General features: G+C 43.0%; 1 protein-coding gene across 3 annotated transcripts in view; it reads left to right on the top strand.

Moving 5' to 3' along the window:
* The first annotated feature begins 5,591 nt into the window (after positions 1-5,591).
* The window catches only part of enah (ENAH actin regulator), an 85,209-nt gene continuing 73,272 nt past the window's right edge, over positions 5,592-17,528 (top strand). For 2 of the 3 annotated variants that reach the window (XM_008125940.3, XM_008125939.3), the window contains exon 1: positions 5,596-6,037. In XM_008125940.3, the coding sequence (XP_008124147.1) occupies positions 6,033-6,037 (5 nt within the window). In that variant the 5' untranslated portion in view covers positions 5,596-6,032. Of the gene's footprint in view, positions 6,038-17,528 lie in introns of all 3 variants that reach the window. The other variant, XM_008125937.3, reaches the window with a different exon arrangement.

The raw sequence follows: 17,528 nt of genomic DNA, 5'->3' as shown, positions 1-17,528 counted from the left end.
GATTTCAGGGAAACCATGTGATAACCCATCGGCTGTGTTCCTGGCCTGCTCGTACCTCCTTATATGGCCATTTCCTCCTACCCCTTCATTCCTGCCTTAGTACGTTTGGCAGGAATGCAAGGCATAACACCTTCTCTGTGACTAGGCAGTTGAAGAACTTACTGGTAGATCTGTTTGGCCTTTGTTTTAATTTATATAACCTATTAAAGATACTTTTCTCTCTGCAAGAGTTCTTGGATTTCTCTGGATCACTATTGGCATTTTATCTACTACTCCACTTTACTTTAATTGGATGATTATAGATAGATATAGATATTATGATCTATGTCATGAATTGCTGTGGGTGGGAAAATCACCTACCTCACTTAGGATTACCCTGCCGTACACTAGCTTCGTTTTTAAAAGAAGTCTAACGTTTTGTCTTTAGTAAGCTGGTTTAACGCTTTTGCAATCAAGGGAGCTTTGTTGACTTACATCAAGAATGGTCCTGACCTCTTTGAACATTTAGTACTTGGCATAAAAGAGTGTTTCTATACAAAGCAAAGAATTTCCTTCCTTGGAGCAGTTCTCCCTCGAGTGGAACATTAGATCTCATGCTTGTTGTTATGAAGCCTTTCAAATGGTTTCATATCATATCTATGGATAGCTATATGTATGAGCTAGCAGAAACAATCCAGCAAAAATAAAATGCAGTAGCAAGACATAAGACAAAAGTAGTCAGCAAATCTCTGAAATACACACTGTTTTCATGAATAACAATATGAACTAGGAAATACAATAAGGACAGCAATGTCAATTGCATGGGGTTCAATCCTAGGTTTAATCTGAAAGGTCGAAGGAACAAAATGACAGCATAATTCACGGCCTAAAATCAGACTTTAGTCAATTCTGCGGCCCAGCCACAATCGCTTCTTGCTCTTAGCCTCTATGCCTATCATCAGACAAGATTCATGCTTTTCCAGTCCACATTCTACTTACATTTATATAGCTGTCCTCATGTGCACCTACTTGGGAGCTCTTTGTTATATCCTATTTCAAACAAGGGCATGGGTTTAGGTAGCAAGATATATAGGCAAGTATGAAGTAAGACTCCATTGAATTCAATAGGTCATACTTTCATATGAGTGTGTGCAAGGATGCATCTAAACTGTACTGTTAATGCAATTTGGCCCTGTTGTAACTGCCATGGCTCAATGGTATGGAATTATGAGAAATGTATTTTGGTGCAGTACTCTTTGCAACCTTCTAAAACTACAACTCCCATGATTCTATGGCATTGAAGTGATATCAAACTGCATTAAGTGTACAGTTTACCTGTCCAAACAAGTCTCCCTCTATGAACCACCAGGGAGATTCAGATCTTCTGGGGAGGCCCTGCTCTCAGTCCTGCCACCATCACAGGCTCGATTGGTGGGGAAGAGTGACAGGGCCTTCTCAGTTATTGCCCCTCGGCTATGGAACTCCCTCCCTGGCAAGATTAGATCAGCCCCCTCCCTCCTGTCCTTTAGAAATATGGTAAAGACCTGGCTGTGGGACAAAGCCTTTGGGGCGGTGCAATAAGGCAATTAGAGGAAACCTATTCTGCTGACTGGAGCCAGCATGGTGTCCCGAGTTGGTTTAAACAGCTCATTTTAAAGTAGGTATAACTGATTTTAATGTTTAATGTTTTTAAGGTTTGTGTATATTTATAATTATTTTATGTCCCGGCATGGAATGGTTGCCGTATATATGTTGTGCTCCGCCCTGAGTCCCCTTCAGGGTGAGAAGGGCAGAATATAAATGTTTTAAATAAATAATAAATTTAAATAAGATGCACGCCAAGTAAATATACTTACAGTAAGCCCTACTGGTATAAGGGAGAGTTCCAGTTAGATGTTTTTCATATCTGGGCAAATGTGGCATATTTATCCTAAACATGAGGATAGAAGTGTAATTTTTTCCACATAGTTTAACATGCCATTCTCAACAATAGAAAAGTTAAAAGTTAAGCCAAGCATACTAGAGATGAAACAAGAATCCTATTTGCCATGATGTGGTGTTAACTGGATAGACGTAGGTGCAGAGGATATTCCTGTAACTAAATGCAATGGGAGAATGCTAAGAATTCGTCCAGAAAGTGCCAACGCAGATTGAATTACAAGGTGCAAGCCAAGCAGAAAAAACAATAGGAACAGCTAATAATAAGGAATTCAAAGCGACTCTGCTGTAGGGAGAACTGAATAGTAACAAGAAGCTTCAGTGGTAATTTATGCAGTCCACGTGACCTTGGTAACCCCCACGGCCAGCAGCTCTTAAACTCAGCCTTGCATGCAGATAGCCACCCTGTATTGCATTTAATAGCTGCCTGTGTGTGTGCAACCCATTTCCATAGTTATGTACTGGACACACATTTTATACAGAATAAGAACCCCTATGTGGAATTATACCTTTGCCTACATACAAAGGTACAATCCATCTACACTGTAGAATGAATGCAGATGGCTGCTACTCTAAGTGCCATGCTCAATGCTATGGGATCCTGGGAGTTGTAGTTTGGTGAGGCACTACACCAGTGGTTCCCAAACTTATTTGGCCTACCACCCCCTTTCCAGAAAAAATATTACTCAGCGCCCCCTGGAATTTTTTTAAAAAATTAGTATGGAGCCATGGCAGTTAAAGTGCTGTCACGTTGCATTCAAGCTACATTGTAGATTCACCCAGGAGGGAAGAGGTTGCTGTGCCTAGGTGCGCAAGGAGGTCCTCAATTGTAATTTTACAAGGTTTTAGTCTTCTCCCATGAAGAGTACTGGAGCCTTGCCAAACTACAACTCATATGATTCCATAGCAAAGTGTTGTCAAGTTGCAGTCTACAGCAGTGGTTCCCAACTTTTTTTTTTGACCAGAGACCACTCTCCAACATTAGTACCAAAAGAGTTAAGAATCGGTGTTTGGTCAACTTTAGATTCGGTTTGGTTATTTGGGGTGCTGATTGAGAAAATTGCATTGGATAGACATCAACTCTAGTTTCTGATGCAGAACATATGCCATCAGTAGTCGCCATCTGCTCACCCACAGAAAACCATATTTAATAATCTAGAGCTGATGTGGTCTATCCAATGCAATTTTCTCAATCAGCACCCCAGATAAGCACAGGTACAGGAGGTCTAAAAACGGAGACACTAAGGTGCTCCTGCTTCCAGGTGCCACATGGAATGGCTCTGCTTGGGGGGGGGGGGGGGGGAGAAGCAGCAGTCAGGGGGCCACACACATACATATTTCCTCCTTTGTTATGTGTATATAGAATTATAGAGTTGGAGGAGACCTCGTGGGCCATCCAGTCCAACCCCCTGCTTTTGTGTGTGTCAGGAGTGACTTGAGAAACTTCAAGTCACCTCTGATGTGAGAGAATTGGCCTTCTGTAAAGATATTGCCCAGGGGACATCTGGATGTTTTTGATGTTTTTACCATTCTTGTGGGAGGCTTCTCTCATATCCCCGCATGGAGGTGGAGCTGATCAAGGGAGCTCATCTGCGCTCTCCCTGGGTTGGATTCAAACCAGCAACCTTCAGGTCAGCAACCCAATCTTCAGACCATCAGTCCTGCCGGCACAAGGGTTTAACCCACTGCGCCCCTGGGTTTAACCCCCTCCCCCACTGAGAAACAGGAAAACCACATTCAAAGCACCCCCGACAGAAGGCCATCCAGCCTGTATAAAAGCCTCCAAAAAAGGAGCCTCCACCACATTCTGGAGCAGAGAGTTCCATTGTTGAACAGCCCTCACGGTGAGGAAGCTTTTCCTAATGTTCAGGTGGAATATATATAGCGTTTCACAATGTATATTTTGCACACTCCGTGTTATACTGCTTGCAATCCAACAGACAAATTCAACTTTAAGAACAGACCTACAGAACCTATGTTGTTCCTAACTTGGGGACTGCCTGCAGTTTTGAAAGAATTCAGCCACCTTTTCCAAAGAGCGCTGGTGCCTCCTCACAGCGCAGCTGCTATGGATTCAAGATCAAGCGACGCCAAGCTGCATTCACTCCACGATGTAGATGCGCCTGAGCTCTGCGAGTGCAGCGTTCTTCCGCATGAAGCAGAGAGTGTTTGATGATCGGCACAGCTGTAGAGCTACCAAGGTGCTCGTTTATAAAGCCATTGTCCTCCCAACCCTGCTCTATGCCTGTGAAACGTGGATGGTCTACAGATGTCACACTCAACTCTTGGAGCGTTTCCATCATCGTTGCCTCAGGAAAATCCTGCAAATCTCTTGGGAAGACAGGTGGACAAATGTCAGCGTGCTGGAAGAAGCAAAGACCACCAGCATTGAAGTGATGCTCCTACGCTGTCAACTCCGCTGGTCTGGCCATGTTGTCCGAATGCCCGATCACCGTCTCCCAAAGCAATTACTCTACTCTGAACTCAAGAACGGAGTGTCTGTGGAGAGTCACCCTGGACTCTTCACAGATATTTTTTTCCCTTTCCTTGCCTAGTTTATCCATGCCTCACACTTCTGAGGATGCCGGCCATAGATGTGGGCGAAACGTCAGGAGAGAATACTTCTGGAACATGGCCACACAGCCCGAAAGATATACAACAACCCTGGGAAATGTAATATTGGTGGGCAGGAAAAGAGATTTAAAGAGGGGCTTAAAGCCAACCTTAAAAACTGTGGCATAGACACTGAGAACTGGGAAGCCCTGGCCCTTGAGCGCTCTAATTGGAGGTCAGCTGTGACCAGCAGTGCTGCGGAGTTCGAAGAGGCACGAATGGAGGGCTTAAGAGAGAAACGTGCCAAGAGGAAGGAGCATCAAGCCAACCCTGACCGAGACCACCTTCCACCTGGAAACCGAGGTCCTCACTGCGGGAGAGCATGCAGATCAAGAATAGGTCTCTTCAGCCACCTAAGAACACCACAGATGGAGGACAATAGTCCGAGAGATCGCCTAAGTAAGTACAGTAGAGTCTCACTTATCCAACACTCGCTTACCCAACGTTCTGGATTATCCAACACATTTTTGTAGTCAATGTTTTCAATATATCGTGATATTTTGGTGCTAAATTCATAAATACAGTAATTACTACATAGCATTACTGTGTATTGAACTACTTTTTCTGCCAAATTTGTTGTCTAACATGATGTTTTGGTGCTTAATTTGTAAAATCGTAACCTAATTTGATGTTTAATATGCTTTTCCTTAATGCCTCCTTATTATCCAACATATTCGCTTATCCAACATTCTGCCGGCCCGTTTATGTTGGATAAGTGAGACTCCACTGTAGATGCGCTCAGTCAGGAGGGACGTGTGTGTACCTAGCTACCGAGCGATTCGCGGCGAGGTGGGTGGTGCGGGAGCGGCCGGCAGGGGTCGCCCGAGAGCGCGGGCTCATCGCAGTGGCAACGCCGGTCGGAGGAGCCCTGAGCGCCCCCCCCTTCTCCTTTCCTCCTGCGCGGATTGGGCGCCCCCTCCCTCCCTTTGAGATCCCGCATGGAATGCACGGGGAATGCAGAGCAGCACCAATAGGCGCGGCTTCCCCCTGGCTCCGCCCCTTCGGCGCGCCTGCTCGGGAGGCCTGGCCCCTCCCTCGCCTTGCAGCCCCCTCCCCTTCCCTCCCCCTCCCCCTGAGAAGCCGGTGTCTCCTCCGCTGCCGCCGCCTTTCTTTCTTTCTTCCTTCCTTCCTTCCTTTCTCCTCTCCTGCCCGTCCCCTCCCTCCCCTCCTCCCTTCAAGCCGGGGCTCTCCCGCGTAATCCTCGCGGCGCCTCCAGGGTCGCCTCCCCCCTTCTTTCTTTCCTTTCCTCCCTCCCTCCCTTTCGGACTCCCCGCTGTGGCCGGCGGAGGGAGGGTTGCCACGGCAGGGACTGGCTGGCGCCTGAGCAGAGAGAGAGAGAGAGAGAGAGAAAGAGGAGAGAGAGGGACCCCTTGCTCCTCTCCTGTTCCGCTCCCATTGAAGAGAGAAGCCCTTCCTGACGAGAGAGAGACAGAGAGAGAGAGAGAAAGGACAGGAGCTGGGCCTGGGGGGAGGCGCCCCCCGCCCGGACCTTGGGCAGCAACATGAGGTAAGAAGGCGGCGGCAAGGAGGGGGAGGAAGGGGCTCCTTCACTTTTATCAATAGGAGGGAAGCCATTATGGAGGAGGAGGAGGAGGCACTGTGTGTCCAATGGGGGGCTGGTCGTGGCTGGGGAAGGGGAGGGAAGGGAGGGGGTTTCTTGAGGGACTTCCTCAAGGAAAGAGGAATGGGGAAATGCAGTACAGTCTTCAAATGGGGGGTTTCATAGGAATAGCGAGGCCTCTGGACTGGGAAACCCATTGGGCAGGCATGGGCCAACTTCGGCCCTCCGGGTGTTTTGGACTTCAACTCCCACCATTCCTAACAGCCGGTAGGCTGTTAGGAATGGTGGGAGTTGGAAGTCCAAAACACCCGGAGGGCCGAAGTTGGCCCATGCCTGCAATAGGAATATAGGGCCCTCTGGGCTGGGAAACTCATTGAAATATTCAATAAGGCAGGCATGGGCCAACTTCGGCCCTCCCAAGTGTTTTGGACATCAACTCCCTCCATTCCTAATAGCCCCAACCCATGCTTGCAATAGGGGTCTAATAGGAATACAGGGGCCTCTGGGCTGGTATTCAATAGGGCAGGCATGGGCAAACTTCGGCGTGAGGAATATGGTGGCCTCTGGACTGGGAAAATGAGGTTTTCAATAGGGGTTTAATAGGGCTATGGGGGGGGGGCACTGGGTTGGGAAACTCAATGGGGTTTTCAATAGGAGATTTATTAGGGATTTGTGGGCTTCTGGACTAGGAAACCCAATGAGGTTTTCAATAGGGGTTTAATAGGGATATGGGGGGGGGGGCGCTGGGTTGGGAAACTTAATGGGGTTTTCAATAGGAGATTTAATAGGGATTTGTGGGCTTCTGGACTGGGAAACCCAATGAGGTATTCAATAGGGATATTGGGGGGGGATCTGGGTTGGGAAATCCAATGAGGTTTCCAGTAAGGGGTTTAATAGGGATATGGGGGACTCTGGGTTGGGAAACCCCAATTCAGGGTGGGCTTCATGGGGATCTGGGCTGTGTTTGGAAGCGAAGGGGTGCAAGGAATGAAAAGGAGCAGAGTCGCTCAGTCTTTTCTCTCCCCCTTGAATTGCGTTGAATCCCCACTCCCGTTATTGTCGGGTCTTCCCCCCTTCTCCTCCTTCCCTCCCATTGTTCCTTTCCATGGGAAGTGGGGGAAGTTCTCGTGTGCGTGGTGCCGGTCGAGGCGGGGAAGGCGAGGAGGCATTGCGCCTCTGCTGTGCCCGTGGGGATCATCATGGCTCATCTCTCTGGCTGTTGCGGGGCTTTTGTTGCAAACCGGGGCTGGAAGGGTTGGTGCGCAGGAAGGAGGGAGGGCCATTCATTGATTTTTTTTTTTGGGGGGGGGGAGATTAGGCATGTATACATTTTGTTTTGGGCGGGGGGCGACGTGGAGGAAAGAGGGCGAGGAGGAGGAGGGCCGGGCTAGGCTGCTTCCAGCGTCCTTTTATGATTCGCGTTGGGAAACCAGACGCGGAATCACCTCGGCGTTTGCGTACAGCTGCCGAATTCAAGGTGGAGACGAGGAAAAAGCCGTCCTTCCTCCCCGGTCGGCGTGTGTTGCAATGCAGCAGTCCCTGCTGGGTTTTGTCTTTTGTGTAATCGATAAATAGAAGGAAGGGGGGGAGGGGAACCGCGCACACAATGCTCCGGGAATCACGAATATTTGTATTTAGGTTTTGTTTTGGTCTCCCTAACGAAGGAGGCATGCCTCTCCTCCCTCTCTCTGCATGAATCCTTGAGAAGAAAGGGTTCCTTTCATCTGAGGCTTCTCTGTTTTGCATTCTGCAACTACTCCTCTGCTTTGATGCAACACTTAGAATTGAGACTGAGGAGGTTTTCCATTAGGATCCAAGGAAAGCTCTTCCTTCTGGACCTTCTCCCCGAAATACAGTCCTCACCACTGCATTTGGATTTCCTTTGCATTCAGGACTAAGGGCCAGCAGTTGCAAAGTCCATGTAAGATTCATAGTGAGAAGGCCTGGCATTCTTTTTTTTTTTTTTGAGAGAGAGAGACAAAAGAATCAAGCAGTCTGATTGCACCAAGAAAATAAGCACACGCTGTACTAAACTTTTTTCGGTTATTTTTTTAACAGTCTCAGGCTATGCATTCTTTGAAGCTGCACCCATGAGATGTTCCGCTCTTTGAATAAATGTGCTTCATTTTGTTTTTAGGAGATACTGCTTCTGGTGCATATTTTCTTGTTGCAGAGACACCAAGTTGCCTTTGTAAGGGCCTCCCATTAACTGTTAAGTCATGACTATAAAATGAGTGGAACACATGGCAAAAAGATGTAGTAACATGTGTTCAAGTGTTGGTGTTGACAGGCTATTATGAATGTATATATGCAGTGAGATCCTTGTAAACTTGCTATCCATGGTTTTGCTTACTTGTGCTCCAAGAGAGAGAGAATTCCCTCCCCATAGAAATGTTTGTGGGGCTCTCTAGGTCTTCCAGTGATTTCATTGTATGCTTCCAGCCCAAATATAGTCAAAATAGGGTTTGCTATTATCCACGGTGTCTGGTATCCTTGTGTTGTAACATTTCCCCTTTGGATATGAGGGTCCTCTATGTTGGCCTATGAGTGTAAACTTTCTCTATGGCAAATTTTCCTCTTTGGTCTCAGAAATGATTGCATTACATTACTCAGCTGAAGAGAGCCAATGAGATGAATGATTTTAGCATTGGACTCCAGCTCTGGAGACCAGGGTCATTCCAGGGCTCAGCCATGGAAACCTATTGGGCAAGCCATAATCTCTCGACTTCAGGCAGAGCTGGATTAACCATTAAGAAAAAATGAGTTGCTGTTTAGGGCCTCAAGGGAAAGGGGCACCACAGAAATGTCCAATTGCTGCATTCCATGGACTGTATGGTTCAAAGTTGTAAATGGTGCAGCTGAACCACGTTCTACAAAAAAGGGACTCCCACATTAAAAGACTTTGCAAAAAAAGCAGGGAAAAAATGAAGTCAAAGTATACAAAAATCCATATTATTTTCCATCTTACTGTAAGTTTAGTTTCATTTCAAACACAATTTTTATTCAATGCTTTATTGATTATATTTTTAATAAGATGTATATGGACAACACAATCTTTTAAGTGGTTAGGGCTTCTAAATATCTTAATCCGGCCCTGATCTCAGGCTAAGGCAAAGACAACCCCTATCTGAACAAATCTTGCCAAGAAAAACCCATGGTAGGTTCACTTCAGACTTGAAGGCACATAACAACAACTTTCCATGCTAAATTGGCTGTCCTTGATTTATCAGTCAGCAATTTTTGTGCTGACTTACATGTGCAGCTTCTTTTCTTCATGCCTGAAGATTAGGATATAGATTCTTTGAGATTTGTATCAAGGTTTAGACTAGCATCAAGGTTATTTGTGAGAGAAAAGTGAAGTTAATTACATTAAGAGTAAGGAAGCAAATGTCTAGCTACTTTAAAGAGATAGTCTGTCATTTCATTTATTGTTATGAACACAGAGTTTATCCTTGTCCAAACAATCCCCTACTACCTTATGACTAAACTGGGATTTCTTGGCCTAGGCTTTGGAATGAATTAGCAATGCAAGTTTGTAATCATGTGTGGCTTTGGAATGTAATTTAATAAGAAAGCTTATGTGTAACAGACTAAGAGCATCTGTTATGATCTTGGTTATAATTGTATTAGTCATCATGATAACATGCATTATGTGTACATATGGTCATACTAAACTATGCTTGTAAATTATTGCTCGTTTTCTAGTCAGTAGGTCATGGAATCCCTTTCTGTCCTCTGTTCCTTACAGATATGTGGTATGAAAAAACAGGGCAGGAGGATTCCTGTCTCTCAGGGTTTTTTATAGGTCTGTTATGTGAAAACAGCAGACAAGTGTGAGAACAATACATAGAGCGTCTCACTGCTCCCCTTTTGCTTGCTGTCATCACTTCTGTCATCCTCTGTGCCTGGAGAGTAACAGTCTGAAGTACGAAGCCTTCAGCTTCCCTCCTTACCCTCGGCATGGAGGACAACCTGAGCTTTCCAAGGAGCCCTGGTTTTTCCATGTAAATAGCCACTAGGGAGAACAACAGCTCTAGGGTTTAGAGTAGGCTCACCTCCATACATAGTGAGTAACAAAAGTGATTATGAAGGAGGTCAGGCTCAGTGTACTCTTCCTTCTGCTGCAGTGACAGAACATGCTTTGGAAATGCCTGAAGGGCTTTTATCTTCTTTGATGGCAAATCATGAATTTTTCTTTTGACCAAAGGCATGAATTTGGAAACAAAAGGCTGAACATAGAGATGATGAGCCACTGATATGTTATATTCTGTTCCTATGGAATATTTGTTTGTATAATTATGTCTAAACATATTGGTGATATTCAGTATTACCAAATGAAAGAGACTTCCAAATAAAAGAGAAACAATAAAGAAATGGAACAACATGCCAATGTCAAATCTGAAATTATTCTATATGAATGAGTGTTTTCAAAGCATTAATCATCTTAATAAAGATGTACTGAAACCAATTGCTGACTTTTGGACATGCTAGAATATTAGTAGCAGTAATTTGATATATTTGGTGACTAACACAATTTTATTAGTCTTTGAATTCAGACAGCTCTGAGATTCTACAAAAAAGTAAAGTCATCGTGCCTTGGTTGCAGAGCATATGTACTGCTTCCTTTTTACTTACATGAATGTACTTTATAATAGAACATCCAAAAATAGGTATCAGAGCCAGGGTTTTTCAAAGATTTGCCTTTGGAAATAAGATTACATAGAAAATGCTCATTTTTCAGGCAGTTTGTCCTTAACCTAACAGGGTGGCTTGCTGTTTTTTTGCTGAATGCTGTGACTTCCATAAAATAAAGGCGTTTTTGTGGACTTTGACAGTTTACAGGTATTTTAGAGTTGGAATGGCACATCTTTCCAGATGTTGCTGAGTTGAAGATACCAGTATCTCTCACCATTGGCTATGTCAGTTAAGATTGTGGGAATTGCAATACAACAACATGCATGCCGGACAATTCCTAACTCTATTTTAAAGAAATAAAGTCAACACTTCTGAGATGAGTTCTCTGCATACAAGCGTGGGTCAAAAAGCTTTTCCCCCTGTGTCATAAAAACGTTATGAATGAACATATAAAATCCAAGGAAGCCCCTCGGATACTGGACCAGTGTCTGGCCGCTGTATTGGCCTGGATGAGGGCGAACAAGCTGAAGCTCAATCCTGACAAGACAGAGGTCCTCCAGGTCAGTCGAAAGTCCGATCGGGGTATTGGGTGGCAACCTGTGCTTGACGGGGTTGCACTCCCCCTGAAGGCGCAGGTCCGCAGCTTGGGGGTCCTCCTGGATTCGGGGCTGACGCTTGAGGCTCAGGTGTCGGCCGTGGCCGGTAGGGCCTTTGCACAACTAAAACTTGTGTGCCAGCTGCGACCATACCTCGAGAAGTCTGATCTGACTACGGTGGTCCACGCCTTAGTTACCTCTAGACTGGACTATTGCAATGCGCTCTATGTGGGGCTGCCTTTGAAGACGGCCCGGAAATTGCAATTAGTTCAGCGCTCGGCAGCCAGGCTTCTAACAGGAGCAAACTACAGGGCACGTTCTACGCCTCTGTTTAAGGAGCTTCACTGGCTGCCATTTGTTTTCTGGGCCCAATTCAAGGTGCAGGTTGTCACCTACAAAGCCCTAAACGGTTTGGGACCCACCTACCTTAGAGACCGCATCTCCCCCTATGAACCTGCACGATCTCTTCGCTCTTCGGGGGAGGCCCTCCTCTCGCTCCCACCACCTTCGCAGTTGCGGCTGGTGGGGACGAGAGAGAGGGCCTTCTCCGCTGTGGCCCCCCGTCTCTGGAACTCACTCCCGAGGGAGATTAGACAGGCCCCCACCCTCCTTGCCTTTCGAAAAAGCCTTAAAACCTGGCTTTTCCAGAGGGCCTTCGACGACTAATTTTTGGGGGTTGATTTGTCTGCCCATTTAATTTAATTAGAGAGTGTTCTGCCATGATTATTGAATACTTCTGCCACGAAGCTACAGAAGCCCTCTATTTCGGCCTAGAACTGTTTTATCTCCTTGTTTTTAACATGTGATGTATGTATTGATTGTATGACTGCTTTTCATGTTTGATTTTACAATGTGTAATTCGTCACTGTTTTTATTATTGTTGTGAGCCGCCCCGAGTCCCCTCGGGGAGATGGGGCGGCATATAAGAATAAATTTATTATTATTATTATTATTATAACAGCAGATGTTGCTACAGATCATAGCCTGAACTATCCTCTACACAAAACTACCATTCAACATAGTCACCATCAATTTGTTCACATTTGCGCCATTGTTTAACCCAGGCATCAAAACCATTTTGGAAAATTCAGAGTTTTGCTTTGTGACCTATGATTTTAAAGCTGTTTTAACGTCATTCAAGTAATTGAATCCGAAATCACATAGGTTGCCTTTTTTGACCTCTGGGATTTTGGAAGTTGAAGTCCAAAACATCTGGAGGGCCGAAATTTGCCCATGCCTGCTGTAGAATATATCTGTGTTGCAGTGCAATTCTGTGTTCAGCTTCCAGTGGTTGTTGACCATAGAATTTTGATAGAAGACCTAGAACTTCCCAAAGAGGTATTCTCTTGACAAAAGAAAGACATTTCTTTATGGCATTTCACTTTCAGAGAGATCCTGTGCCCCTAAAACTAGTGATTGTGTAGGATTAATCCTACTGTTTATTTGAAGTTCTGCTACGTAAACGGATCAAACACTGATGTGCAACCCTGGGCTGCAGAGATGGAGAACAACCATTCAGCAATTGCCTTGTGATTTATAATCTAGACTAGCGATCCCCAGCCTCCAGTTGTTTAGGACTTCAATTCCCAGAAATCCCAGCCAGTTTACCAACTGTTAGGAATTGTGGAAGCTGAAGTCCAAAACACCCGGAGGACCAAAAGTTGAGAGGGGTTTATTTGGGTAACTGTACCACCAGTGGAAAAACATTTCAGAAACAACTTCCAAGCCTTCCACCCCGTATTTCTGCTCTGGAGCAGGAAAATAATGTGACTGGCAAAAAAACTTCCTTGGCTGCTCCATGAAGGCCACAGCTGTGCTAAATCTGGTTTGCTCTGCATTAGCCTTCTGTGCAAGTAAGGTATTCTTGGCTGTCTTGAAGGAGGAATAGGTTGAAGATACTTTTCACTTGGCCACCAAAGAAAGCCAAAAGTTACAGACTATGTCTGAATTAAGAAATAATAATTTGTACTGTTCTACTTCCAGAAACGTTGCAACATAAAAACATAAAGACAAAAAAAGGAGACAGGTTGCTTGGTCTAAGCCTTCTTTAGTTCATTTTCAAGGAGGTGAAACAATTGTCTAGGTTTTTAGGTATGGTTTCAGTTAGGACAGACCATCAACATGGATAATATGAGAAGAAACATGCTTGATGATATTAAGGATTTGGCTATAGTAGTTCAGTTACCAAGTCAGTTTCTGTTTGTGTAGGGACTGAATTATTACGGAAACCCCACAGACAGGAAATGGACGCAACAACACTTGTGCATGGTGTCAACAACTGATATATAAAGGCATTTTGTCTCTGCAACTGTAAGAATACATAGCCAACAACTAGTAGTCAGCCATTTTAAATCTAGCAAGATTGGCAGCCATCACTATTACTTGTGGTTGAAGGTTCTGTTTTCTGTGCCCTTTCTGAAATAGTTATTTTCTTTTATTCCTTGAGTTTGCCACTATTCAGCCTCAGAGGCTGACCCTGGGTTCTAGCATTGATAGAAGACAGCTCCTTCTGATCTTCTTTCTGCACAACGCCTCCATCATGACTCCCCTTGCACTTCTTTGTTCTAAGCTCAGCAGCTAGCTAGTTTTGCACTTTTGTCTTTTCTAGTGAACTGTGTCTTTTCAAATTATGTCCAAAATACAACAGTCTGAATTTAGTCATCTTGGCTTCTAGGAAGAGTTCAGGTTTGATTTGTTCTAGATCCCATTTATTTGTCTTCTTGGCAATCCAGGGTAACTGCAGAACTCTCATCAAGTACCACATTCCAAATTAGTGGATTTTCAGGGTTGTTGTGTGTTTTCTGGGCTGTATGGCCATGTTCCAGAAGCATTATCTCCTGATGTTTCACCCACATCTATGGCAGGCATCCTCAGAGGTTGTAAGGTGAGAAATGAGTGGATTTTCTTCCTGTAAGCTTCGTTTAGCTTCCACAGCACACATATAAATTGGAAATATAATGGTATGGATAGTCCTGACTTTGGTATGTAATGATACATCTTTAACTTGATGATCTTCTCTAGTTTTCTTCATAACTGCCCTTCCAAGTCATAGCCTTCTTCTGATTTCTTGATTGCAGTTTCCATTTTTATTAATAACCGAGTCAATTATTTCAGTGTCTTCATCCTCTACAGTTATGTACATTCCTGTAGTCAGTTTTTCTTAATATTTTGTTTTCTTAACTGCAAACTTGCCTTTGCACTTTCCCCCTTGGTTTTCTTTGCTGTTTTCTGCTAACCTTTTGGTGTTATCTTTGCTGTTTTCTGCTAGTTGTATGGTGTTGTCTGCATATCTTAATATTGTAGATTGCCCTCCTCCAATTTTCACACCTACTTCCTCCTTTATTGTAAGCCGCCCTGAGTCCCCTCTTGGGTGAGAAGGGCGGGATACAAATGCTGTAATAAATAAAATAGTCTATTTCAGCTTTGCATATAATATATTCTGTGTACAAGTTAGAGAAATAGGGTGATATAATGCATCCTTGCCTATTCTCTTGGCAATTGAAAGCCGTTCTGTTTCTCAATATTCTCAGATTTTGTGGGGAAGAGGTCTTTCATTCTACTTTTTTCATTGTCGTTCTCTGCATTGATGGTTATAAATAGGTCTCTTTGTTCCTTCACGCAAATTATTGAAAAATTGCTGTCAGGACTCTTGTCTATGCTTAACTACTTGAAAAGTTTTGTTTGCCATCCAGTGATGCTTACTTTTCATGTTGGCTGCAGGTAATGTTTTTTTTTACGTTCTTCCCTGATAAGGTTCCTGGCTTCACATTCAGAATTTTCTGAAGTCAGTTAGGCTTAATAGTTCAAATATCTTAATAGTGCAAAGTTTTGTAGGAATATTCTTCTAGTTGCATTTGTCGCAATTATTGATTTAGCCTTGTTCTTTAGCTTTACACTTTGATACTAGATGTTCATGATCCATGCCACAATTTGCTCTCTGTCTTGCTTTTGCAAAGAGAATTGAGCTTCTCCATCTTCTGACTTCAATTACACTATGTGACACAATTTTTGTTTCTGGGTTATAAATGTCATTTACTAATTGGTTCTATCATAAAAACACGGAAAAGGCTTATTAAAATGCAAAACCTTTTTGCAGGATATCCTGCAGGACATTTTGCTATAAGTTTTCAATGAATATCTTGTAGAGTTTCAACCAGTTCAACATATGTGTTGTTGAAGGCTTTCATGGCCGGGATCACAGGGCTGTTGTATGTATTCCGGGCTGTATGTCCAGAACCTCTGAGGATGCCTGCCATAGATGTGGGCAAAACGTCAGGAGAGAATACTTCTGGAACATGGCCATAAAGCCCGGAATACATACAACAACCCAATTCAACATAGTGTGTGGCAGACACAAAAATGAAGTTTCTGGACTATAAAAACTACTTTCAAAGGAAGTACCTCACAATTAAACAGGAACTAACAATTTCAAACCAGAAACAGAAACATTTTCAAATTTTGTTACATAGTATTATGTATGATTTATGTATTGGCCATCAGCATAGAAGTGAAGTCCTATTTTAAAATTATAACTCTCAATAATGCCTTTTGACTAAGTTTGATTTCTGTTAAGAAACAGGTTGCTGTGAAAATATAATGTTCTATTTACTGCCCTACATTATGGAATAATTTTTGAGATTTTATGCTAATACATTTGCTGTCTTTTCAAGAGTGAAGATCTGATTAAAAATGTGTTTTGGCTTTCTGGAATAAGTTAGAAGGCTGTCATTGGTACTTTCGCTTATAGTTTATGGTTATTTAGTTGGGAAACTAGGAACCTACTGGAAATATACATGTCTAAAAAAAAGGAAATTATTTTCATGTTCATGGCATGAGAATAATCGTGAAGTGAAAAAGAATTCAAAGGTTCCTTAAACAAGAAAGCCAGATTTGATAATGCTGCAGAAAACGCACAAGAGGGACTTATAATTTATTGCTTGAAATGCCAGTTTAGATTATGTTTTGCAGCTAACGGATAATCTAAATCCGGGGAAAATATTAATAGCAACAGCCTGAAAACTCCCACTTTTGACTAGATACTATTATACTAGTCCCAAAAGGTTATTGCATTTTTGTCAAAGGCCTCATCAGCCATACTAAAGTCACATGAGGATCTAGATACCCTATTCTAGTATGACAGAAGAAATTCCTCAGAGGTATTTAATAACGTCAAAGAGTGTTATTACTATTATGTACCATATGAAAAAACCTAACATAGGAAATTGCAGTTCAAATCTTATGTGAGCGATTAAAAGCAGTTGTTAGAAGGGCATGCCTGAAAGAAGCCAATCAATTTCAAAGGTTGTTGCAGAAACCAAGATAACAGTTTTACAAAAATGAAAAAAGCAGTTAAAATTAGCATAGCTAGACCCTAAAAGTTGCTTACAGTAGAGTCTCACTTATCCAACATAAACGGGCCGGCTGAACGTTGGATAAGTGAATATGTTGGATAATAAGGAGAGATTAAGGAAAAGCCTATTAAACATCAAATTTACAAATTAAGCACCAAAACGTCATGTTATACAACAAATTTGACAGAAAAAGTAGTTCAATATGCAGTAATGCTTCATAGTAATTACTGTATTTACGAATTTAGCACCAAAATATCACGATGTATTGAAAACATTGACTACAAAAATGCGTTGGATAATCCAGAACGTTGGATAAGCGAGTGTTGGATAAGTGAGACTCTACTGTATTTACAAAACAAACATTTTATGAATTTAATAAAATCCAAATTATTGGCACAGTCAAGACAAACTCAAGACAAAAAACAGATTTTAATATGAAGATTAATTATTTTAAAAACTATATATCTAACAATCTTAACTAATTCAAATATTTTGATTAACTATTTTCAACAGAAAACAGGTTGTTAAAAAACTGAAACATACTCTCAAAAGTATAAGATGGTCACGCCATCATTAATACAAATGGCAGAGACTCAGATCCAGTTCAAATAAGCAGAGGCAATGCCTCAGGGACATCTTTCGTCTCCACTTCTAGCTACAGAGCTGCTGGCAAATGCAGTCAGTCAGGGGATTCCTGAGTAAAAATAGGGAATTCTATCTTCATCTCCAGAGCAGGTGCAACTTTCTTTAAGCAAATGTGAATATAAATACAAACATTCCAAACAAACATTAAAGGTTTAGTGTTAAAATGTATAATCTGTGGATTGAATCCACGTCCTCAGACGTTGAGGAATT

This window comes from Anolis carolinensis, chromosome 1, assembly GCF_035594765.1.
Source record: "Anolis carolinensis isolate JA03-04 chromosome 1, rAnoCar3.1.pri, whole genome shotgun sequence".
NCBI lineage: Eukaryota > Metazoa > Chordata > Lepidosauria > Squamata > Dactyloidae > Anolis > Anolis carolinensis.
This window is presented reverse-complemented; position numbering and strand designations above follow the sequence as displayed.